This window comes from Muscardinus avellanarius, assembly GCF_963383645.1.
Source record: "Muscardinus avellanarius genome assembly, chromosome: 16".
NCBI classification, from domain to species: domain Eukaryota; kingdom Metazoa; phylum Chordata; class Mammalia; order Rodentia; family Gliridae; genus Muscardinus; species Muscardinus avellanarius.
The window spans coordinates 4669074-4693778 of record NC_137802.1 but is presented as its reverse complement, the minus strand read 5'-3'; the positions used below and the strand labels follow the sequence as shown (position 1 = coordinate 4693778).

Here is a 24705-nt window from a genome sequence, read left to right as displayed (position 1 = left end):
CTACTTAGTGAGGCCCTCTGCAACTCAGTGAGACCCTGTTCCAAAATAAAGAATGAAAATAGGGCTGGGGGTGTAGCTCGGAGGTAGAATGCCCCTGGGTTCCATCCCCAGAACCACACAAAAAAAAAGAAAGAAAGAAAGAAAAAAAAAGAAAAATGATTAAATTTGATTAAATTTAAATGAGCGTTCTAACCCTACAGGATCAGGGCCACCAGGGGCCGTTCCCTGGTGGACCAGGCGAGTGGTTTCCAAGGAGAGAAAACTCAGCAAGGAAGCCAACAGACCCGTCTCACCTTGGACTTGAATTCCCAGAATTATGAGAAAATCCATCTGGGTCATCTAAGCCCCCTCTGGCCTCCCGGGGTATGCAGTGGCAGGAGGCGGAAGCAGCCCCCACCCCCGGAGAACTAACTCAGTCACGCTCTCCCCTGCCAGGTCTTAGCTTTGATGGTTCACTGACCACACACACACAGCTGACCATTAACACTCACTTAGGTGAGTGTGTGGTCATGCAAACAGTCTAAAGGTCAAGAGGTGGCCTCTGTCTGAACCGTCTCTCTAGGTGGCCCTGGAGGGCCCTGTGCTGTAGGAATTCGAGAGAGTGACCTCTTGGGATGGGCCTCCGTACCCCAATCGATCGATCAATCTATCTATCTATCTATCTCTATCTGTCATCTATCTCTCTCTATCATCTATCTTCTTTCTTTCTTTCTTTCTTTCTTTCTTTCTTTCTTTCTTTTTTCTTTCTTTTACAGGACTGGGGATAAACCCAGGGGCAGTCTACCTCCAAGCTACACCTTCAGCCCTATTATTTAGTCTTTATTTGGAAACAGGGTCTCACTGAGTTGCGGAGGGCCTAAGTAGCTGAGGCTGGCCGCGAACCGCGACCTTCCTGTCTCAGCCTCCCGAGTACTGGGATGACAAGTGCGCGCCACCACGCACGGTTTCTTTGCAAAACACATTAGCAGCATCCTTACTGGACATCACTAAAGCCACGCTTCCACGGAGGAGCCAGAGTCACCTGTGAGTGTCCCGCAAGACACGGCCGACACCCCAGGGCGTCATGGGCACTTTTATCCAGGGACCCCGAGAACCGAACCCCTGGGCCCTCAAAAACTTACGGGAAGAGCTGGGATGAAGATCATGACGTAGGTCTGGGTGAGTCTACAGGATGGAAAATAAAAGCAAAATAAAACAAAACACGACAGAGGACTTCATTTCTTTTTTAAAAATTATTTTTATTTTATGGCGGTCCTGGGGATGGAACCCAGGAACATTCTATCTCCGAGCTACACCCTCAGCTCTATTTTTTATTCTTCATTTTGAAACAGGGTCTCACTGAGTTGCAGAGGGCCTCGCTAAGTAGCTGAGGCTGTCCGCGAACCGCGATCCTCCAGGTCTCAGCCTCCCGAATGCTGGGATGACGAGCGTGCGCCACCGCGCCTGGCTTGTGAACTTAAATCTTAATCATAAAAATTATGAAGCTGGGCGCGGTGGTGCACGCTTGACATCCCAGCATTCGGGAGGCTGAGACCGGAGGATTGTGGTTCGCGGACAAGCCTCAGCTACTTAGCGAGGCCCTCTGCAACTCAGTGAGACCCTGTCTCAAAATAAAGAATAAAAAACAGGGCACGGGGTGTAGCTCGGAGGTCGAATGCCCCTGGTTTCCATCCCCAGACCCGCAAAAAAATAAAAATAAAAATTCTGGTAAAAGAGTGCCATATTCATTCTTACATTTTTTTTTTTATCTCTAGCAATGAGCACATTGTCTGACTAAGGTATGGATTTTCTAAGTATGTGATCAAGAAATAATTGATTGAATTTAAAAACTGTTAGGTCGGAGCAGGGCCGTTGGCAGACCCCCATCCCTGAAAGTTCCAGTTAACTGCAGTTAAACAATGGCCTCGGTGTCCTGGCCGATGCGTACAACCGCAAACACATTGTCACCCAATTCCTGACACAGGTGTCACCGAGTTCCAAGAACTCTAATACAGACCACTGCGTAAGAAACAATAGCCTACCTGCCTGGAAAGCCCCAACTCCCTGCTCTCCCCCGCCCTCAAAAAAACAGCCCCATTAAAAAAAAAAAGTAAGTTTCAACCTGAGGACCCCAGGTGCTGAGCCCCGATGGCAAGTCCTTGTGCTGGGATGGCTGCCCGTCCACCACGACACGTACCTGGACACATCCGGGTCCTGTCTGAAGAGCAGCAGGATGTGCTCCGTGTTGAGGAAGAGCGCCCAGCAGGGCAAGCAGCAGAGGAGCAGAATGAGCATGCCCTTCTGTAGAACAACTCCGACATACTTCAGGTTCTGGCTCCCGTAGGTCTGGGTGCACAGGGCAGAAGCAAACCATTAGCCTGGGATCCGCAGGTCCTTGAAATCCCCCAGAAGCCATCAGAGAGAGACAGGTGCAGCCGGGCACCAGAGCGCACGCCTGCCTCCAATCCCAGTCCTTGGGAGGCTGACACAGGAGGATCGCAGGTTCTAGGACAGCCTCAGCACCCGAGCGAGACCCTGTTGCAAAGCAATTAAAAAAAAATGGCTGGGGGTGTAGCTCAGAGGTTGAGTGCCCCTGGGTTCAATCTTTAGTATGAGAAAGAAGAGACGGGAACCCCTAAGAATTTGTCCTATTCTTTAGGGAGGAGTGCCCGTGATAAGACAGATGAGTGGTTTCTGTCTGCCTATGAGAACCACCCAAGAAACACTTTAAAAAATATTGATAGCCAGGTATGGTGCCACACCCTTGTAATCCCCGCTCTTGGGAGGCTGAGACAGGAGGATCGCACAGGTTCGAAGCCAGCCTCAGCTACTTAGTGAGGCTCTCAGCAACTTAGTGAGATCCTGTTCTCAAATAAAGTATAAAATAGGTCTGGGAGTATAGCCCAGGGGTAGAAAAGCCCCTGGAGTACCACCAAAAAAAAAAAAAAAAATAGGGCTGGAGGTGTAGCTCAGAGGTAGAATGCACCTGGGTTCTATCCCCAGTACCATGCGCACACACACGTAAAAAATTAAATAGAACTGGAGGTGGGTGTAGCTCAGTGGTACCTAAATTTGATCCCAAGTACTACAAAAATAACTAAATAAATAATAAAAGAAAATAGAGATGGGGTTGTGGCTTGGAAGTAGGATGTCCCTGGGTTCAATCTCCCATAAAAAGAAAAAGAAAGACAGAAAGAAGGAAGGAAGGATGGATGGATGGAAGGATGGACTGGACTGACCAAATGTCAGAACTAACTTAAATATGTGGTAGGAGGGATTTTAACAAAACGTTCACCATTTGGTCAAAACATAGTACGAGGCCGTCACACAGACTGACACCAGCCCACAAGGCTGAAAGGAACAAGGAACTCAGCCACACTTCAAGAACGGCAGGACAGGAGACCGGAGCCCATGGCTGGTGACGCCGTCGCGGGACTCCCCTTCTGTGCGCACCCCCGGCTCCTCCTCCTGCTGGTGGGGGTCTTCCATCTGTGCCCAAGAGAAGATGTCAGGGGGCCCCGGGGAAAGGTGACCGTTTCCATTTACCTGGGAGATGAGGGTGTCACAGGCAGAAGCTAACCCGTGCCCCACCGAGATGCCAGTGACATTGATAACCTGCAGAAAAGCCAGAGATAAGGGGTTAAAGGAGAGAAAGAAAGCAAGTCTCTATCCACACACCAGAGCCCGCCAGACTCCTCTATTATTATTATTATTGTTATTATTATTATTATTATTATTATTATTATTAATTTTGCAGGTCTGGGGATGGAACCCAGAGGCATTCGATCTCTGAGCTACACCCCCTGCCCAATTTTTTATTCTTTATTTTGAAACAGGGTCTCAATGAGTTGCGGAGAGCCTCACTAAGTAGCTGAGGCCGTCCGCAACCTCCGGTCTCAGCCTCCCGAATGCTGGGATTATGCGTGCACCACCATGCCCAGCTTATTATTATTATTATTATTATTATTATTATTATTATTATTTTGTGGTACTGGGGATGGAATCCAGGGACATTCCACCTCTGAGCTACATCCCCAGCCTTACTTTTTATTCTTTATTTTGAAACAGGGTCTCGCTGAGTGGCAGAGGGCCTCACTAAGTAGCTGAGGCTGTCCGCGAACCGCGATCCTCCGGTCTCAGCCTCCCGAATGCTGGGATGACAAGCGTGCGCCACCACGCCCGGCTCATGCCTGGCTTGTTTTGTTTTGTTTTAATCTTAGACACTTTGCAAGCCACAGCAACAATTTTGGATAAGTCCACACACTCAAGGCGACGTGCCCACCTTGATCTACAAATCCACCACCCAAAATGCTCCGGAATCTGAACGGCGAGGCCCGCCATGACACTCAAAGAGCTGTCCTGGGTCACGGGAGGGAGGGAAGACAGACGGCGGAGGCTGACACTTACTGCGATCGCCAGGGTGACAGCGTCCAGCTCCAACTTGCCCAAGTGGCCGCAGAACACGGAGCTTACGAAGCTGATTAGGAACATCATGAGCTGTGCCAGGAACTGGGGAGGAGGAGTAGGGAGGAGGGGGAGTGAGCGCAGGCCCGGGCGTCCTGGGCCCCAACTCCGAAGACACCCGGGCCTTTTTTTTTTTTTTGTGGTACTGGGAACGGAAGCCAGGGGCATTCTACCTCCTCGCTACACCCCCAGCCCTATTTTTTATTCTTTATTTTGAAACAGGGTCTCACTGACTTGCAGAGGGCCTCGATAAGGAGCTGAGGCTGGACGTGAACCTGCGATCTTCCCGTCTCAGCCTCCCGAGTGCTGGGATGACGAGCGTGCGCCATCACGCCCGGCTTTTATATTGTCTCTTTAAAGACCACGGGAATCTCCCCCCAACCTTTCCAGATCAGTGCCCGTGAAGCCTTTGTGGGTATCAGACATCACGAGCGCTGGTGTTCACAGAATCTGATGTTACTTCTTCCTCGTGGAACTCAACGTTTCATGATTTCCCAAGAAATCATCCTCGGTCTTCCCTTTTGTCAGGCCTTTGGAGCACAGCCCAGATTTTGCTATTATAAATCATATTATAAATATTATGCTCTGAACATCTTACTCACAGGGGTGGGGATGGGGCATTTTCTTAGGGTGAGCGCCCAGTTCCCGGGGTGGGGAGAGTTAGATGTCTCTTCTACAAAAGTCCAAGGAAGTTGAGCTGGTTCCCCTAACCCATAGACGACGAACCTTCAACAGCAATTAGCAGCTGGGACAGCTGTTTCGTGAGGGAGGGCCGCCGCAGCTTTGCCAAGCTCGTGGCGCTAACTCTGCGCTTGTGTCTGAGAAGGCAGCCAGTCCGTTCTGAGCCTCGGCCCAACAGACACAGAGTGCTGGGATCCAGAGCTACTGACTCCTCCGGTACTCGGGAGGCTACAACCGGAGGGTTGCAGGATCAAGGCCAGCCTGCGGAAACTTCACAGGTCGAAAATTAAAAAATAAAATAGGGTCGGAGTATAGCTCAGTGGTAAAGCCCCCCTGGGGTTTAGTCCCTGATACCACAAATAATAATAATAATAACAATAATAATAAAAGATGTAGCTGGGTGTGGTGGTGTAATCCCAGCATTCGGGAGGCTGAGACAGGAGGATCGCGGTTCGCGGCCAGCCTCAGCTGCTTAGTGAGGCCCTCTGCAACTCAGTGAGACCCGGTTTCAAAATAAAGAATAAAAAATAGGGCTGGGGGTGGAGCTTGGAGGTAGAATGCCCCTGGGTTCCATCCCCGGACCCGCAATCAATCAATCAATCAATCAATAAAATAATAATAAAAGATATATACTAACTTCTTGGACCCTGGTTTCAAGCCCGTTGGGTGATCCTAGCCACAGATTATGGTCTGTATTTAGAGGTATCTAAGGGACACCTGGGAAGAGAGCATTTAAAATGCCTGTGCCCTGGCCACGTCAAGAGACTGATTTCAGAGGTCCCTGGAGTTGCGGATTCTCATTTCTTTTTTTATTATGTATTTATTTATTGGTACTGGGCAATGAACCCAGAGTGTTCTACCACTGAGCTACACTCCAGCCATTTTTAAAATTTTGAAACTGGCCCTCACTAAATTGCTGAGGCTCAAACCTGTGATCCTCCTGTCTTATCCTCCCAAGAACAGGGGTTATAGGCAGTACTGTGATCTCTCTCTCCCTCTCCTACTGGGCATTGAACACAGGGTGTTCTACCTCTGAACTACACCATCAACCCTGTTTATATTTTGTTTTGAAACAGGGTCTTGGTAGGTTGCTGGGAATCTTACCACCTTGCCGAAGCCATTCCTGGAAACTGCGATCCTCCTGTCTCAGCCTCCCAAATACTGGGATGACAGGCGTGTGCCACCACACACCCAGTATTTCTGCCCCCTCTTCCTGTCCAGAGACCCTGCTTACATTTTTGGCCAGGCAGCAATACACAAGTTTGGCAGCAAGATAAAGACCTGTACCCCTGGCATCTTGAGAGGATGCTCTCCAGGGATGTCACTGGGAAGGAGAACAGACACAAATCTGCTTGGTGGGCTGCAAGTTTGCCCCCTGCCTGGGGGCCTGAAAGTCCACTCCTAAGTCTACAGGGCAGCAAAAGGCTGGTACGGGAAGGAGCCCGCGCCCGCACACGCGCAGTCAACTGGAACAGCATCCTTGTACACACGGGGAAGCTCCAGCCCAGAGTCGCATGACCGAGCCTAGGCCACTCGGGACAGTGTCTCCAGGGCACAAAGTTCATTCCGATCACTGTGGGTCTGGTTGCACATTAACCAAACCCCATCGCTCCATTCCTGTGCCAGAGAACCCAGGGTCCAGAAGGTGAGATGTGGTAACGCGGCTAAGCACTTGGCATGGCAAGTTTTGAGGGCACACTACGGAGTCAGAGAACGGCCCCGCAGGCGGTGAAGTCCAGCCAAAGGCCGCATGGTGAGCTTTCCAGGCAGGGGGCAGGGGGCAGGGAGGAGGCTGGAAGGGCGGAGGCTGGCCGGATGGAGGTTAAGAGGTTCTCACAGTTCACAAAGCTGTCTTCGACACCCCTCGGGAGATCAGAGCAGGTGATCCTAATGAGACCCTTCCTCTGCAGCTCTCCTTGGCAGCCCCTTCCCATTCTGGAAGGATGCTGGTGAAAGGGCCCACCCAAGCCAGGCATGGTGGCACATGCCCATAATCCCAGCACTGGGGAGGCTGAGACGAGAGGATCACGGTTCGCGAACAGCCTCAGCTTCTTATTTATTTTTGTGGGTGTGGGGATGGAACCCAGGGGCATTCAACCTCGGAACTACACCCCTTCCCTATTTTTTTTTTTTTATTCTTTATTTTGAAACAGGGTCTCACTAAGTTGCCGAGGGCCTCACTAAAGTAGCTGAGGCTGTCCAGGAACTGTGATCCTCTGGTCTCAGCCTCCCGAATGCTGGGATTACAAGCATGTACCACCACGCCCAGCTTTTTTATTCTTTACTTTGAAACGGGGTCTCACTGAGTTGCACAGGGCCTCACTAAGTAGCTGAGGCTGTCCTCAAACGGCGATCCTCCTGTCTTAGCCTCCCAAATGATGGGATTACAAGCAGGCGCCACCACGCCCGGCTGATTTTTTATTCTGAAACAGGGCCTTGCTAAGTTGCTGAGGTTGAGCTCAATTTTTTTTTTTTTTCGGTACTGGGATGGAACCCAAAGGCATTCTACTTCTAAGCTACACCCCCAGCCCTATTTTTTATTATTGATTTTGAAGCAGGGTCTCACTGATTTGCAAAGGGCCCCACTAAGTAGCTGAGGCTGTCCGCGAACTGTGGTCCTCCTGTCTCAGCCCCCGAAATGCTGGGATTATAAGTGTGCGCCACCACGCCCGGCTGGGCTCAATTTTTAAAATCCACATTACAGCCAGGTGTTGTAGCTGTAATCCCAGCACTTGGGAGGCTGAGACAGGAGAATTCATGTTTGCAGCCAGCCTCAGCAATTTAGGCCTTCTGCAATGTAATGAGAACCTGTTTCAAAATAAATAAAATAGGGTTGGGAGGTATAGCTCAGAGGTAGAATGCCCCTGGTTTCAATCCCCAGCTGCCCCCCACAAAACTCTTATGTAAGAATATTACAACCCCAAAGAGAACCACATTAAAAACTTTGATTTTGTCCAGGTGCTGTGGTGCACACCTGTAATCACAATACTTGGGAGGCTGAGATAGGAGGATCCCAGGTCCAAGATGAGCCTCAGCAAATAGTGAGACTCTCACCAACCCACCGAGACCCTATTTCAAAATAAAATTAAATAAAAGCTGGGCGTGGTGGCACACACTTGTCATCCCAGTACTTGGGAAACTGAGACAGGAGGATCCCAAGTTCATAGCCAGCCTCAGCTGCTGAGTGAGGCCCTCTGCAACTCAGTGAGACCCTGTTTCAAAATAAAGAATAAAAAATAGGGCAGGGGGTGTGGCTCGGAGGTCAAACGCTCCTGGGTTCCATCCCCAAACCCACAAAGAAAAAAGAAAGAAAGAAAGAAAGAAAGAAAGAAAGAAAGAAAGAAAGAAAGAAAGAAAGAAAGAAAGAAAGAATGAAAGGAGCCGGGTATGGTGGCGCACGCTTGTAATCCCAGCATTCGGGAGGCTGAGACCTGGAGGATCGCGGTTCGCGGACAGCCTCAGCTACTTAGTGAGGCCCTCTGCAACTCAGTGAGACCCTGTTTCAAAAAATAAAGAATAAAAATAGGGCAGGGGGTGTAGCTCGGAGGTCGAATGCCCCTGGGTTCCATCCCTAGACCCATAAATAAATAAATAAATAAATAAATAAATAAGGCTGGGTATGTAGCTCAGAGGTAGAATGTCCCTAGGTTCCATCCCCAGTACCGCAAAAAGAAAAGAAAAAAAAAAATAGGGTTGGGGTGTAGCTTGGAGGTAGAATGCCCCTGGGTTCCATCCCCAGGACCGCGGGGGGAAAAAAAGAAAAGAAAAGAAAAGAAAAGAAAAGAAAAGAAAAGAAAAGAGAAAGAAAATGGCAAAGAAACCAAGGGTTTTGAAGTCCAGGTAACTTTGTTTCCCTGGAAAGCAGCCCCCGGGAAGGCGCAGGGTCGGGGGCCTTAAGCCGAGGGGCGGCTCCAGGCTGCCGTGCACCGGGCGCACCCTGGGGACCCCGGCCGGCTCGCTCCCCGGCCCGCCCGCCGGGCACCGACTCACCGCGGGGCCGGCCAGCACCAGGAGCGCACGCAGCTCCCCTCGCAGCTCGGACAGCAGCGGGCAGCGCAGCCCCGCGGCCGCCTCGGGCACCCCCGGCCCGGGCGCGGGCTCCCAGGGACCGTCCATGTGCCTGGCGCGGGCTGCCCGGCCCGGGGACCAGGCTGCGGGCGCAGGGACCCGCCCCGGCCCGCCCAGCCCAGTGTCCAGAAAGTCCTGGACACTGACAGTCCGGGGGCAGGTCCTGCAGTGTGGACGCCAGGGCGCCTCTAGCCTCTATCCTCCTCCTCCCCTTCCTCCTCCCCTTCCTCCTCGTCCTCCTCCCCCTCCTCCTCCTCCTCCTCCTCCTCCACCTTCTCCTCCTCCTCCTCCTCCTCCTCCACCTTCTCCCCCTCCTCCACCTTCTCCACCTTCTCCCCCTCCTCCTCCTCCTCCTCCTCCTCCTCCTCCTCCTCCACCTTCTCCTCCTCCTCCTCCTCCTCCTCCTCCACCTTCTCCTCCTCCACCTTCTCCTCCTCCACCTTCTCCTCCTCCTCCTCCACCTTCTCCTCCTCCACCTTCTCCTCCTCCTCCTCCTCCTCCTCCACCTTCTCCTCCTCCTCCTCCTCCTCCTCCTCCACCTTCTCCTCCTCCTCCACCTCCTCCTCCCCCTCCTCCTCCCCCTCCTCCACCTTCTCCTCCTCCTCCTCGTCCTCCTCTTCCTCCACCTCCTCCTCCCCCTCCTCCACCTTCTCCTCCTCCTCCCCCTCCTCCTCCCCCTCCTCCTCCCCCTCCTCCACCTTCTCCTCCTCCTCCTCCTCGTCCTCCTCTTCCTCCACCTCCTCCTCCTCCTCCACCTCCTCGTCCTCGTCCTCCTCCTCCTCCTCCACCTTCTCCTTCTCCTCCTCCTCCTCCTCCTCCTCCACCTCCTCGTCCTCGTCCTCCTCCTCCTCCACCTTCTCCTCCTTCTCCTCCTCCTTTCCCCTCCTCCTCCTCCTGTTCCTCCTCCTCCTCCTTTCCCCTCCCCCTCCCCTTCTTCCTCCTTCACCTCCTCCTCCCCTTCCTCCTCCTCCTCCTTTCCCCTCCCTCTCCCCTTCCTCCTCCCCTTCCTCCTCCTCCTCCTCCTCCTCCTCCTCCTCCTTCTCCTCCTCCTCTTTTTGCGGGTCTGGTGATGGAACCCAGGGGCATTCAACCTCTGAACTACACCCCCTGCCCTATTTTTTATTCTTTATTTTGAAACCGGGTCTCACTGAGTTGCAGAGGGCCTCACTAAGTAGCTGAGGCTGTCCGCAAACCACGATCCTCCTGTCTCAGTCTCCCCAGTGCAGGGATGACAGGTGCGCGCCACCACACCAGGCTCTGGGTTTTTCTTAATATAAGGTTTTCTGTGTAATCATGGCTGGAGTCTCTTTCTTCTGATTGGTTAGAGAATTGCGTAGGTGGCTTGCTTCCTTCCGATTGGCTGCTTATGCGTGTCTACAATCATCCCATAATGTTCTACTCCATAATATTTGTTTACAGCCATGCTATGATATTTGCTTGCAACCCGGCTATAATATTTCACAGCACACTGCTAATCAAACGGTCACTCACAGTCCTGGTAGCAATTCCCTTTGGGAGGGTTCGTTCACCTTTCCTCCCACCGGGCAATCAACCCACTGAAGAACCTGGAATCCACCAGGAGAGCGCGACAAGCTCGTGTTCCCCAAGTGCAGTCAGTGTATACGAGGTATCTGGGAGGAAGGAGAAACGGCGAGCCCCAGGTCAGTCTGTGCCCAAGAGACACCTGCCACCTTGGAGAACCCCGGCAGCTCGCTTGCCTTGCGGAGCCTCAGCACCCTCACCTGTGAACTCAAGATCGCGTCAACCGGGCAGGGCACAGTGGCGCTCACCTGTAATCCTAGTACTTGGGAGGCTGAGACAGGAGGAGCCCAGGTTCAAGGGCAGCCTCAGCAAACAGTGAGACCCTGTTTCAAAATAAAAATGAAAAATAGGGCTGGGGGTGTAGCTCCTGGGATTGATTCCCAGTACTATAAAAATAAATTTAAGCCGGGCGTGGTGGCACACGCTTGTCATCCCAGCATTCGGGAGGCTGAGATTGGAGGATCGTGGTTCGCAGCCAGCCTCAGCTACTTAGTGAGGCCTTCTGCAACTCAGTGAGACCCTGTTTCAAAATAATAAAAATAGGGCAGGGGATGTAGCTTGGAGGTTAAATGCCTCTGGGTTCCATCCTTAGACCCGCAAAATAATTAATTAATTAATTAATTAAATTTTAAAATGTCCAAAAATTAAAAAAATTGGCAAGCCGGGCATGGTGGCGCATGCTTGTAATCCCCGCTCTTGGGAGGAGGAGACAGAAGAATCGCGCAGGTTCTAAGCTAGCCGCGCTGGCTTAAGAGACCCTGTTTCTAAATAAAAATATAAAATAGGTCTGGGAGTGTAGCCCGGAGGTAGAAGGGTTTCCAGGAACCCCAGTACCACCAAAAAAAAAAATAAATGGCAAGAGTTGGGTGTATAGTTCAATAGTCAAGCATTCCTGGGTCTAATCCCCAGTACCACAGATGGAGAGGAGGAGGAGAAGGAGGAGGAGGAAGAGGAGGAGGAAGAGGAGGGGGAGGAGGAAGAGGAGGATAGTGTCTACCTAGCCATTTGTGGGACATCACTGGGGTCACGCAAGCTAAGAACCTCAGCCTTTATCACCGTGCCTTCAGCCGGGCACACTCATTGCCCAACAAGTGTGAGCTACCAAAGCAATAATGTCTTCGGTAACAGGCACAATCCTGTCTGTTTTATGATCCGACTTAAGCAGAGAAACCGGGAAAACAGAAATATCTTGGCACATGTCACCAGGAATTTTGGATTCTGGGATTTAAAAGCAAGATCAAGCCGGGCATGGTGGTACTTGCCTATAATCCCAGTACTTGGGAGGCTAAGACAAGAGGATCACAGGTTCGTGGCCAGCCTCAGCAACTTAGGGAGATAGTGCTTCAAAATAAAAAGGGCTGGGCCGGGCGTGGTGGCGCACGCTCGTAATCCCAGCACCTGGGGGGCTGAGACGGGAGGATCACAGGTTCGAAGCCAGCCTCAGCTACTTAGTGAAGCTCTCAGCAACTTAGTGAGACCCTGTTTCCAAATAAAAATATAAAATAGGTCTGGGAGTATAGCCCGGAGGTAGAAAGCCCCTGGGTTCCGCCCCCAGTACCACCAAAAAATAAAAATAAAAATAAAAATAAAAAAATGAGAAGGGTTGGGGGGAGAGAGGGAGGGATGGAGATTGGGTCTCCACAGACATAATTCTAAAATATATAGCAGATCCCTGATCACTACAATTCTTTTTCTTGTCTTCCTTCCTTCCTATTTCTTTCCTTTCTTCCTTCCTTTCTTTTCTTTCTGGTTTTCTTACTGATGCTGCAGTGCTCAGTTTGTGACTGGGTACTTCCGCAGATGCTTCTTGGTTTCAAGGCCCCTTGCTTATTGGCTCTGTGTGGCAAGGAGCATGTCTTCTTCTGGGGGACAGATCCAGGAATGTGTACTTCTTGCCCTTGTGAAATTTCCGGATGTTTCCTCTTTCTTTTTTCTTTCCTTCATGTTTTTTGTTTTTGTTTTTTGATGCTTGGGTTGAACTCAGGTGCATTCTATCTCTGAGCTACACCCCCAGATCTTTTTATTTTTTTTCTCGAGAGTCTCACTAAGTTGCTAAGGTTGGCCTCGAACCTGTGATCCCTCTGTCTCGACTTCCCAAGTACTGGGATTACAGGCCTGAGCTTCTCTTCCTAAATCTGGTTAATGGCAATGAGAATATGGCTGATGCATGTGCGGACGGCTCTGGTCTTGGAGGAGAGCCTGGACTCTGAGCCGCCCGTCATGTGATGTGCTGCTGGGACATCTTCACTGCATCCAGCTGTTTCAGCAGCCCTTCATCCCCCGCCCCCACAAAACAAGAGTGCACCAGCCTCTGCTGCTGCCACCTGCCACAAAGAAGCAGCCGCTACTGTTGTTTAATGGGGTTACGGTTTCAGATCTGGAATGGCCCCCAAGGCTCATGTGTTGGAGGCTTGGTTCCCCAGAGCAGCAATGTTCAGAAGTTGGGATTCAGGGATGTGATTGGCTCATGAATCTCTGACGTCATCAAGAGATTAACCGGTTGATGGGTTCAGAGTTGAATGGCCTATTGGGGGAGGGGGTGGAAATTGTAGGTGGAACCCAGTTAGAAGGAGGGAGTCCCTGGGAGTGGGCCCTTGGGGCCTGTATCTTATCCCTGCTCCTCTCTCTCTGCTTCCTGGCTGCCGTAAGGTGAGCAGCAGTTTTGCCCTTCCTCTATGACGTCCCACCTTGCCTCAGGCCCGAAGCAATATTCAATTAAATAATGACTGAGATTTTCCCTTAAATTAATGTGAGACACCAAACCACAGGTCTAAGCCGGGCGTGGTGGTGCACGCTTGTAATCCCTGCGCTTGGGAGGCTGAGACAGGAGGATCACAGAAGTTCAAAGCCAGCCTCAGCTACTTAGTGAGGCTCTCAGCAACTTAGTGAGACCCTGTTTCCAAATAAAGTATAAAATAGGTCTGGGAGTATAGCCCGGAGGTAGAAAGCCCCTGGGTTCCACCCCCAGTACCACACACACACACACACACACACAAACACACACACACTAGGTCTGGGAATGTATCCCAGAGGTAGAAAGCCCCTGAATTCCATCTCCAGTACCACCAAAAACAACTGCACAGACCATAGACGCACTGTTGGATGACTTGTTCACAGAGCAGGCTCACCTATAAAACTAATAACCAGTAGCCGGGCGCAATGGCGCACATCTGTAATCCCAGCACTTGGGAGGCTGAGGTAGGAGGATCGCAGGTTCGAGGCTAGACCCTCAGCTATTTAGGAAGAGCCTGTTTCAAAATGAAAAGGGCTGGGGTGTAGCAGGGCGGCAGACTCCCCTGGGTTCAATCCTCGGTACCCAAAAATCAATAAATAAAAGTACCCAGATTAAGAAACAGAACACGACCATCACCCCAGCGGCTCCTGGTGGCCTTCCAGCCATCAGCCTCCCCAAATGCCATTGTGTTCCTAGATTTTAGCAGCATGGTAGAGAGTTGAAGGGTGGCCCCCAAAAGATACCTTCGAGCCCTCACTCCTGGACAAAAGCCACGGAGTTATTGTTGTTGTTGTTGTTGGTGGTGGTGTGTGTGTGTGTGTGTGTGTGTGTGTGTGTGTGTGTGGTATTGGGGCTGGAACCCAGGGGCATTCTACCTCTGAGCGACACCCCAAGCCCTATTTTTGATTATTTTATTTTTTTGGTGGTTGTACTGGGGATGGAACCCAGGGTATTTCTACCTCCAGGCTACACTCCCAGACCTATTTTATACTTTATTTAGAAACAGGGTCTCACTAGGTTGCTGAGAGCCTCGCTCAGTAGCTGAGGCTGGCTTCGAACCCGTGCGATCCTCCTGTCTCAGCCTCCCAAGCGCGGGGATGACAAGCGCGCGCCACCACGCCCGGCTTGATTTTTTATTTTAAATCAGGGTCTCACTGAGTTGCAAAGGGCCTCACTAAGTAGTAGCGGAGGCTGGCTACAAACCTGGGTTCCTCCTGTCTCAGCCTCCCAAGTACTGGAATTACAAGTGTGTACCACCTCACCCCACGTGAGTGTGTGTGTGTGTGTGTGTGTGTGTGTGTGTGTGTAACCCAGGGGCATTGTTCTTTCCAGATATATTCCCAGCCCTATTTTATTCTTTTATTTTGAAACGGGGCCTTACTAAGTTGCTGAGACTGACCAGGAACCTGCAATCCCCCTGTCTCAGCCTCTCAAGTGCTGGATTACAAATGTGTGCACCACACCTGGCTAGGTGTCATCGTTTCACACACACACACACACACACACACACACACACACACACATACACACAGAGAGACACACACACACGTGAAAGACCACACACACATATATACACACACATGAGTTCTCATATATATATTTCCATATATATGTGTATCACACATCTATATAAATATATATATTGGGAGCCGGGCGTGGTGACGCGCGCTTGTAATCCCAGCATTGGGGAGGCTGAGACTGGAGGATCGCGGTTCGCGGACAGCCTCAGCTACTTGGTGAGGCCTTCCACAACTCAGTGAGACCCTGTTTCAAAATAAAGAATAAAAAATAGGGCAAGGGGTGTAGCTCGGAGGTAGAATGCCCCTGGGTTCTACTCCCAGACCCGAAAAAAAATATATATTTTTATTGAGTAATATATGTTTATATATTTATACACTGAATATTTATATTCAATGTGGAAATATTTGACATTGATTGGCTTTTTGACTTTTATAGTTAGATACAGATGTCTCCTAAAGAGCTCATTTACTAATATTCAGGGACAGGTGTAGATAGGTGTAGATAGGTGATCCCAGCCGTGGATAAATCCATCCGTCATTTATCTGGGTGGTGGCCAGAGCCAGCAGGTTGTGTCTGGAGAAAGTGGGTCTGCCGGGCATGGTGGTGCAGGCTTGTAATCCCAGCATTTGGGAGACTGAGACATGAGAATAAAAAATAGGGCAAGGGGTGTAGTTCAGAGGTAGAATGCCCCTGGGTTCCATCTCCAGACCTGCAAAAATAAATAAATAAATAAATAAATAAATAAATAAATAAAATAAACCAGGTGTGGTGGTGCACGCTTGTAATCTCAGCATTCGGGAGGCTGAGACAGGCGGATCGCGGTTCGCAGCCAGCCTCTGCTACTTAGTGAGCCCCTTTGCAACTCAATGAGACCCTGTTTCAAAATAAAGAATAAAAAATAGGGCTGGGGTATAGCTTGGAGGTAGAATGCCCCTCGGTTCCATCCCCAGTACTGCAAAACTTTTTTTAAAAATTTAATTAAAAGAATTATAGGGCTTCCAGCTGGATAGGCCTTAAGGAACATCAGGTATAATCTTAGGCAGAGACTTTTGTAAGTCCTAAAGAGGTAAGAAGGGACCGGCCCCAGCAGCCTGAGCAATTTAGCCAGATCATGTTTCCAAATTAAAAAAAAAAAAAAAGGGATAAGAAGCTGGGTGTGGTGGTGCACAATGTGGGGAGGATCACAGTTCAAGGACAGTCTCAGCTACTTAGTGAGGCCCTTCCCAACTCTGTAAGACCCTGTTTCAAAAAAAAAAAAAAAAAAAAAGACTAAAAACTAGGGCTGGGGGTGTAACTTGGAGATAGAATGCTCTTGGGTTCCATCTTCAGTACCCCCCCCCAAAAAAAAATCAACCCTCTTATTTTCTTTTAGAATTTATGGTGAGCACACTTTGAGATTTTATATTTTGGAAAACTATAAGGCCTGATGTGAGGAATATTTCTGCCAGGGAGGATTTAATCTCCACCTCTGGCAGTATGCTGCAGGTACCATTACCCTAGAAAATGACAATTTCGTACCTGAGGGTTTGGGACCATGTAGGTGGGTGAATTCAGACCTGAAAGTCCTGTTTCATAATGTCAGACCCTGCAAACATCTAACCAGATTTACCAAATGGTAGCATTTTTTGGTATATAGAGAGAGGTATAGATACAGTTGGGGGGTTTTGTGGGGTTTTTGTTTGGTTGATTTTTGGTGCTGGAAATCGAATCCAGAGACTATAAGCTATACATACCCCATCCCTATTTTATTTTTTATTTTGTTTTTTTATTTTTGCGGTACTGGGGATTAAACCCAGAGGCAGTCTACTTTCCAGCTATGGCCCCAGCCTGGGGTACATATAGCTCAGTGGCAAAACATACTGGGTTCAATCCCCAGTAACACACACACACACACACACACACACACACACACACGTACCTCTCTCTCTCTCTCTCTCTGAATATATATATATTCAGAATATATATATCTGAATATATATATGAATTCATATATATATGAATATATATATTCTGAATATATATATATATTCCACAACCCAACTTCATAGAAATATACATATATATATATATATATATATTAATTTCATATGCTACATATAAATACCTTCAGGCAATGTGTATAAGGCATATATGAAACATAAACAAAATTTGTATTTAGACTTAGCTCCAAGATATCTCCTTACGAATATGCAAATAATTCCAAAAAAGAAAAAAGAAAAAGAAAATCGAAAACACTTCTGGTCCCAAGCGTTTTTTGGGGGGTAAAGAATACTCAATCTGTTTTAACATATGTAGTAGATTTTGTGTCTAAAATTTCCAACAAGAAATTCTGAAAACTAAAGCAACGCCGATAAAAGTATACTTTAAAAAGATTCTAGGAAGAAAAATATTAAAAATAAGTTCTGAAAAAAACAAACTAAAGCAACACACACACACACACACACACACACACACACACACACACACAGCCTATTCGCAAGCAACATGGAATTGAAATACCCAGGCTTTGGGGGCGGCGTCTGGATTCACAAACCTTCTGAGAATGGAGTAAAAATACAGAAATGACCACTCGCGAGTCCCTTAAAGGAGGACAGAGGAAAAATAAGGAGTGAGAGGAGAGGAGAGGAGGGGAGATTCAAGACAAACATAAGCTTGCACCCAAGCCCTAGCGCCCGGACTGACCGCCTTCCGGGGGCGTGGCTTGCATGTGGGCGTGGTTTGTGGGCGTGGTTTGTCGGGGCGGGGCCGCCGTGAGCGGTCCGGGGTCACTCTGCGGCTCGCTGCAGCGCCTCCTGCCGGTCACTAGAAGGAAACTCTCTCCGGTCGGCGGGCGTTTCTATTTTGGAAAGGAAAAGCAAGCCGGGTCTCGGAAGGACGGCCGACGGCGCGCAGGCCGCATTTGTCCTTCATGAAATCTACTCGCCCGGTTCCTTTCAGGTGTCAGTGGCGAGGAAAAAAAGCCAGCCTTGACCCCGACGTGACTTGAACACGCAACCTTCTGATCTGGAGTCAGACGCGCTACCATTGCGCCACGAGGTCACTGCGAGGCAGCCACTCTTTGTCATTAAAGGCCTCGCTCCGCCGGCTCGGGCTGGAACGTGCGGGGCTGCCCGGCCCCGGGGCGGGCTGCGCGGGGACAGATCCCCAGCCGGCCGGCCGGAAGCCCGCGCCGCAGCCCGCGGAACTGCACTGCGGCGCCGCGGCCCAGCACCGCCTCCTCCGCGCCGGGCCGGGATGATGCTCCAGGACCCGGGCCCGGCCGACGGGAGCCGGGGAGGAGCGGGGAGGATGCTCGGGCGGGGGTCTGGCCTCGGGGACCCGGGAAGGAGCAGGGGATGGTGCTTGGGGACCAGGATCCAGGCTCAGGGATCCAGGGAGGAGCCGGGGATGATGCTCGGGGACCAGGGTCCAGCAGCGGGGACTCGGCGAGGAGCGAGGATGATGCTTGGGGACCAGGGTCTAACCCGGAGGACTTTGGGAGGACGGGGGATGATGCTTGGTGACCAGGGTCCACCCGGAGGACTTTGGGAGGGCGGGGGATGATGCTTGGGGACCAGGGTCCACCCGGAGGACTTTGGGAGGACGGGGGATGATGCTTGGGGACCAGGGTCCACCCGGAGGACTTTGGGAGGACGGGGGATGATGTTTGGGGACCAGGGTCCACCCGGAGGACTTTGGGAGGGCGGGGGATGATGCTTGGGGACCAGGGTCCACCCGGAGGACTTTGGGAGGACGGGGGATGATGCTTGGGGACCAGGGTCTAACCTGGAGGACTTTGGGAGGACGAGGGATGATGCTCGGGGACCAGGGTCCAGCCGCCGGGACTGTGGGAGGAGAGGGGAGGATGCTCGGAGGCCGGGGTCCGGCCTCAGGGAGTCCGGGAGGAGCGGGGATGATGCTTGGGGACCGGGGTCCAGCCGCGGGAAATCAGGGAGGAGCCAGGGATGATGCTCCGTACCAGGGTCTGGTCACGGGGACCTGGGGAGGAGGAGGGATGATGCTTGGGGACCAGGGTCCGGCCTCAGGAACTCTGGTCCAACCTCAACTTAGTGAGGCGTTCTACCTCGCAGTTATATACCCAGCCCTTTAAGTGTGTGTGTGTGTGTGTGTGTGTGTGTGTGTGTGTGTGTGTGTGTGTGACTAAGGATTGAACCCAGGGGCATTCTACCTCCGAGCCACACCCCCAGCCCTAATTTTTATTCTTTATTTTGAAATAGGGCCTCACTAAGTAGCTGAGGCTGTCCGCGAACCGTGATCCTCCTGTCTCAGCCTCCCAAGCACTGGGATGACAAGTGTGCGCCACCACGCCCGGCTCTGTATTTTTATTTTGTTTTCTTTGTTTTTGTTTTGTTTTTTATTGCGGGTCTGTGGATGGAACCCGGGGACATTTGACCTCCGAGCTACACCCCCTGCCCTATTTTTTTAGTCTTTATTTTGAAACAGGGTCTCACTAAGTTGCGGAGGGCCTCACTAGCTGAGGCTGTCTGCAAACCGCAATCCTCCTATCTCAGCCTCCCGAATGCTGGGAATACAAGGGTGCGCCACCATGCCTGGCTCTGTATTTTTATTTTGAAACAGGATCTCACTAGATTGATGGAGTCTCTCTACTTGCTGAGGCTGTCCTCGAACCTGTAGTCATCCTATCTCAGCCTCCCAAGTACTGGGATTACAGGCGTGCACCACCACACCCGGATATAAATACATATATAACCGCCGGGCGTGGTGGGCACGCTTGTCATCCCCGGGCTTGGGAGTCGGAGACAGGAGGATCGCGCAGGTTCGAAGCCCAACGCGCTGGCTTAAGAGACCCTGTTTCCAAATAAAAAATATAAAAATAGGTCTGGGAGTGTAGCCCGGAGGTAGAAGGGCTTCCAGGAACCCCAGTACCACAAAAACAAAAGCCAGCCTCAGCTACTTAGTGAGGCTCTCAGCAACTTAGTGAGACCCTGTTTCCAAATAAAATATAAAATAGGTCTGGGAGCGTAGCCCGGAGGTAGAAAAGCCCCTGGGTTCCATCCACAGTACCGAAAAAAAAAAGTGTTAAAGGTGGTTGTTATTGAATTGGCCACCAGGGGGCACTCCAGGAAAAGGCAGACTTAGACTTTACTGCTGGAGTTTGGGGGCCTCTCAAACTGGACACGCAGATTTTTAGATTTTTTTCTTTTCTTCTTCTTCTTCTTCTTTTCTTTTTTTTTTTTTTTTTTTTTTTTTTTGGTACTGAGACTTGAACCCAGGGGCATCCTACCCTCAAGCTATATTCACAGCCTATTTTATTTTTTTAGTTTGAAACAGGGCCTCACTAAATTGCTGAGGCTGTCCTTGAACCTGCGATCCTCCTTGTCTCAGCCTCCCAAGTACAAGGATTAGGAGCGTGGACCACCATGCCCAGCTGGAGGTGCAGGATCTGAGGCCAGCAGTCTAGAGCTTGAGAGAGCGCCTTCTGGAGAAAATCGTTTGTGCCGGATCTTTCTCACTGACTCCATCTGCGGGTGCCCGAAGACCTCAGGATCATTTGAAACTTCTCTATGTGGGATCTGAAAGATCCTTACGCCCCAATACACCCCAGTGTCACCTAGACTCGCGATGTCTATTACGGTGGCTTTTAGGGTTTGAAGATACGGCATCAGCTTACCATAATGACTGCTTGTCTAATATATTGATTTCCATAGATAATCTGAAAGTAACTACTAAAAATAAATTAGGTAGACAGGTGTGGTGGTACACATCTGTCATCCCAGAACCTGGGAGGCTGAGACAGAAGGGATCACAGGTTCGAGGACAGCCTCGGCAACTAAGTGAGACCGTCAGCGACTCAGTGAGACCCTGTTTCAAAATTTAAAAATAAAGCCAGGCGTGGTGGTGCACATTTGTAATCCCAGTACTTGGGAGGCTGAGACAGGAGGATTGCACGGGTTTGTGGCCAGCCTCAGCTACTTAGTGAGGCTCTCTGCAACTTAGTGAGACCCCGTTTCTAATAAAATATAAAAATAGGTCTGGGAGTGTAGCCCAGGGGTAGAAAGCCCCTGGGTTCCATCCCCAGTACTACCCAAACCAAAAAACAAACAAAAAATTAAAAATATAATAGGGCTGGGTATGTAGCTCAGAGGTAGAATGCACCTGGATTCAATCCCCAGTATCAAAAATAAACACATAAATAAAGTAGTTAAATATAAATGAAATAAATGTTTATAAGAATGCTCTTTAAGCTAGGCATGGTGGCACAGGCTTGTAATCCCAACATTCCAGAGGCTGAGACAGGAGGATCTGGTTCAAGGCCAGCCTCAGCTACTTGGTGAGGCCCTCTGCAACTCAGTGAGACCCTGTTTCCAAATAAAGAATCAAAAATAGGGTTGGGGATATAGCTCTGAGGAGAACGCCCCTGGGTTCCATCCCCAGTAAAGAAAAAATAATAATAAAAAGAATGCTCTTCACGTAAAGTCTAAAAGTTATATGACAAAGATGAAACATTACCGCTGGGCGTGGTGGCACACGCTTGTAATCCCCGTGCTTGAGAGGCGGAGACAGGAGGATCGCGCAGGTTCAAAGCCGGCTGCGCCGGTTTAAGAGACCCTGTTTCAAAAAAAAAAAAAAGATATATAAAAAATAGGTCTAGGAGTGTAGCCCAGAGATAAAAGGGCTTCTAGGAACCCCAGTACCACCAAAAAAAAAAAAAAAAATGAAACATTACTATCATTTGCAAATTAAAATACCAAAAGATCAAGACGGGTGTGGTGACACACACCTATAATCCCAATATTTAGGAGTCTGAGACAGGAGGATTGCAGGTTTGAGGACAGCTTCAGCAATAAGTAAGACTCAAAAACCTAGTGAGACCTTGTTTCAAAATAAATATATACATTATATATGATAATATATATAAAAAATATAACATATACATGTGTGTGTGTCTGTGTGTGTGTGTCTCTGTGTGTGTCTGTGTGTCTGTGTAGTTCAGAGGTAGAATGCACCTGGGTTCAATTCTTAGTACCCAAAAAAAGTCAAATACTAAATTCAAGTACTCTCAGTTTCCTAAATTCTCTATAGAGCGGGCGTGGTGGCGCGCGCTTATAATCCCAGCATTCGGGAGGCTGAGACCTGGAGGATCGCGGTTCGCGGACAGCCTCAGCTACTTAGCGAGGCCCTCGGCAACTCAGTGAGACCCGGTTTCAAAATAAAGACTAAAAACTAGGGCTGGGGGTGTAGCTCGGAGGTCGAATGCCCCTGGGCTCCATCCCCAGTACCACACACAGAAAAAAAGACAACATACTTGGGTCTATTGACTGTCCATGTCATAGATTATGGATATATAAAAAGACTGCAATATTGCTTTTCTGGTTCTTCACTAAAAAATAAGTTATTGAGGGTTAAATTCTAGTTAACATGTACAATTCTGTATACAAAGAATGAAAGGAAAGTTAGCTGCGTTTTGATGGAAAATAATGTTTTGAAAACGTAAAGTATGATTTAATTGAAAAAATTAATTAGGTCTAAATTCAGAAACTTTATAAGGATTGTTTCAAAATATGAATTTAAGGACGGAAATAGCAGAACGGAACCGGTAAGTAGGAGGGAGACATGAAGAGAGTTCTGAGTTTAAGGGTGTATTTTTGGTAAAGATTATAAAGAAAAGAGAATATTTTGGGTTGAGAAAGGATATTGGATGGTAAAATAAGATTTTGTCCTGAAGTGAAATGACTGGATTTTTCCAGAAGGAAGAAGAAAGAAAAGGACAAAACCAGAAAGTTCAAGCAAGACCCAGCAGGGCACTCTGAGCATGCCTGCCATGCCCAGACTAAGAGGGCTGAGACAGGAGGATCGCAAGTTCAAGGCCAGCCTCGGAAGCTGAGACCCTCAGCCACCAAGCAAGACCTTGTGTTTATTTATTTATTTATTTATTTGTGTGTGTGTGTGTGTGTGTGTGTGTGTGTCTGAGGATGGAACCCAGAGGCATTTGACCTCTGAGCTACACCCCCTGCCCTATTTTTTATTCTTTATTTTGAAACCGGGTCTCACTGAGTTGCCGAGGGCCTCACTAAGTAGCTGAGGCTGTCCGCGAACCGCGATCCTCCAGGTCTCAGCCTCCCGAATGCTGGGATGACAAGCGTGCGCCACCGCGCCCCGCTTATTTTTGTTTTGAAACAGGGTTTCGCTAAGTTCCTGTGACTGGTCTCAAACCTTCAATCCTCCTGTCTCAGCCTCCCAAGTACTGGGATCACAGGTATGGGCCACCACTCCAGGCTGAACTCTATTATTATTATTATTATTATTATTATTATTATTAATTATTTTGGTGGTACTGGGGTTCCTGGAAACCCTTTTACCTCCCAGACCTATTTTGTATTAGTTTTATTTGGAAATAGGGTCTCTTAAGCCAGCGAGGCTGACTTCAACCTGCGCAATCCTCCTGTCTCTGCCTCCCGAGTGCTGGGATGACGAGCGTGCCCACCACGCCCAGCTCATTGTTTCTTTTCACACTGGAAATTTGAACCCAGGGGCTTCTACCTCTGAGCTACACCCCAGCCCTGTATTATTTTGAAAAAGTCTTATTAAATTGCTGAGGCTGGCCGGCAATCCTCCTGTCTCAGTCTCCCAAATACTGGGATTATAGGTCACACCACAGTCGGGTGAGTCTGCAGTTTTGTTTTGTTTTTGTTTTTTTTGGAATGACCAGCTCAGAATATGCCAGGGGAGACTATTTCAGGGTGGCATATTCTGGACCCATCCATTGGCGTTTCGGGATGTGTTCTCAGCCCCGTGCTGCACAGGCTTCCTGTGATACCCAGGTAAGCGTTCTTCAGTTCCCCGGTATTTACCCACGTGTACCCCATCCTCAGTTCTGTTTTGATTTACAAAGTCATAATTTAAAAAGACAAGCCAGGCCGGGCGTGGTGGCGCACGCTTGTAATCCCCACGCTTGGGAGGCGGAGACAGGAGGATCACGGTTCGGAGCCAGCTTCGCTGGCTTAAGAGACCTTGTTTCCAAATAAAAATATAAAAGGTCTGGGAGTGTAGCCTGGAGAAGGGCTTCCAAAAAAAAAAAAAAAAAAAAAAAAAAAAAACAAGTATTCGGGAGGCTGAGACCGGAGGATCGCGGTTCGCCGACAGCCTCAGCTACTGAGGCCCTTTGCAACTCAGTGAGACCCTGTTTCAAAATAAAGAATAAAAAATAGGGCAGGGGGGTGGAGCTCGGAGGTAGAATGCCCCTGGGTTCTATCCCCAAGTAGCACACACCAAAAAAAAAAAAAAAAAAAAATGGGGCTGGGGGTGTATCTCCAAGGTAGGATGCCCCTGGGTTTCATCCCCAGCAAAAGAAAAGAAAAAAAAAGAAAAGAAAAAAGAAGAGAAGGGAAGGAAGGAAGGACGGACAGGCTGACTCAGGGAGTAGCTCTAAAAAGCTATTCTTTTGGAAAAGGAATTGGCCTCTGGGAGGGCATCTCCTTAATAAAGGCACCTGCCTCAGGAAGACAGCTGGTTGACAACACTACCTAGAAAACAGATTCCTTTGAACTGCGGGCACCTGGGGGGCTTTCTCTGCACCCCAATTACAGAAGTTCCCGAGGGAGCCCAGCTGCCCTGAGGACTCTTAGCGAGGGAGGGAGACTGGCACGGCGCCCGGGGTGGGACGCCGGCCTCTGGGTTACCCCGAGGCGGCACAGGAATCAGCTGAGCCAGCCAAATCCCTGGCTGTAAGATCTCTGCGTCAGGTGAACCCAGCA

At 49.6% G+C, this 24705-nt stretch overlaps 1 protein-coding gene across 1 annotated transcript in view; it reads right to left on the bottom strand.

The window, feature by feature from the left end:
* The window catches only part of LOC308275561 (multidrug and toxin extrusion protein 1-like), a gene marked incomplete at both ends in the record, with an annotated part of 46511 nt that overhangs the window by 16945 nt on the left and 4861 nt on the right, over positions 1 to 24705 (bottom strand). Inside the window, 7 exons of the mRNA XM_080713925.1 lie at positions 1122 to 1164; positions 2177 to 2325; positions 3526 to 3594; positions 4387 to 4488; positions 9115 to 9355; positions 18012 to 18330; positions 18755 to 18813. Of these exons, the coding sequence (XP_080570051.1) occupies positions 1122 to 1164; positions 2177 to 2325; positions 3526 to 3594; positions 4387 to 4488; positions 9115 to 9355; positions 18012 to 18330; positions 18755 to 18813 (982 nt within the window). The remainder of the gene's footprint in view (positions 1 to 1121; positions 1165 to 2176; positions 2326 to 3525; positions 3595 to 4386; positions 4489 to 9114; positions 9356 to 18011; positions 18331 to 18754; positions 18814 to 24705) is intronic.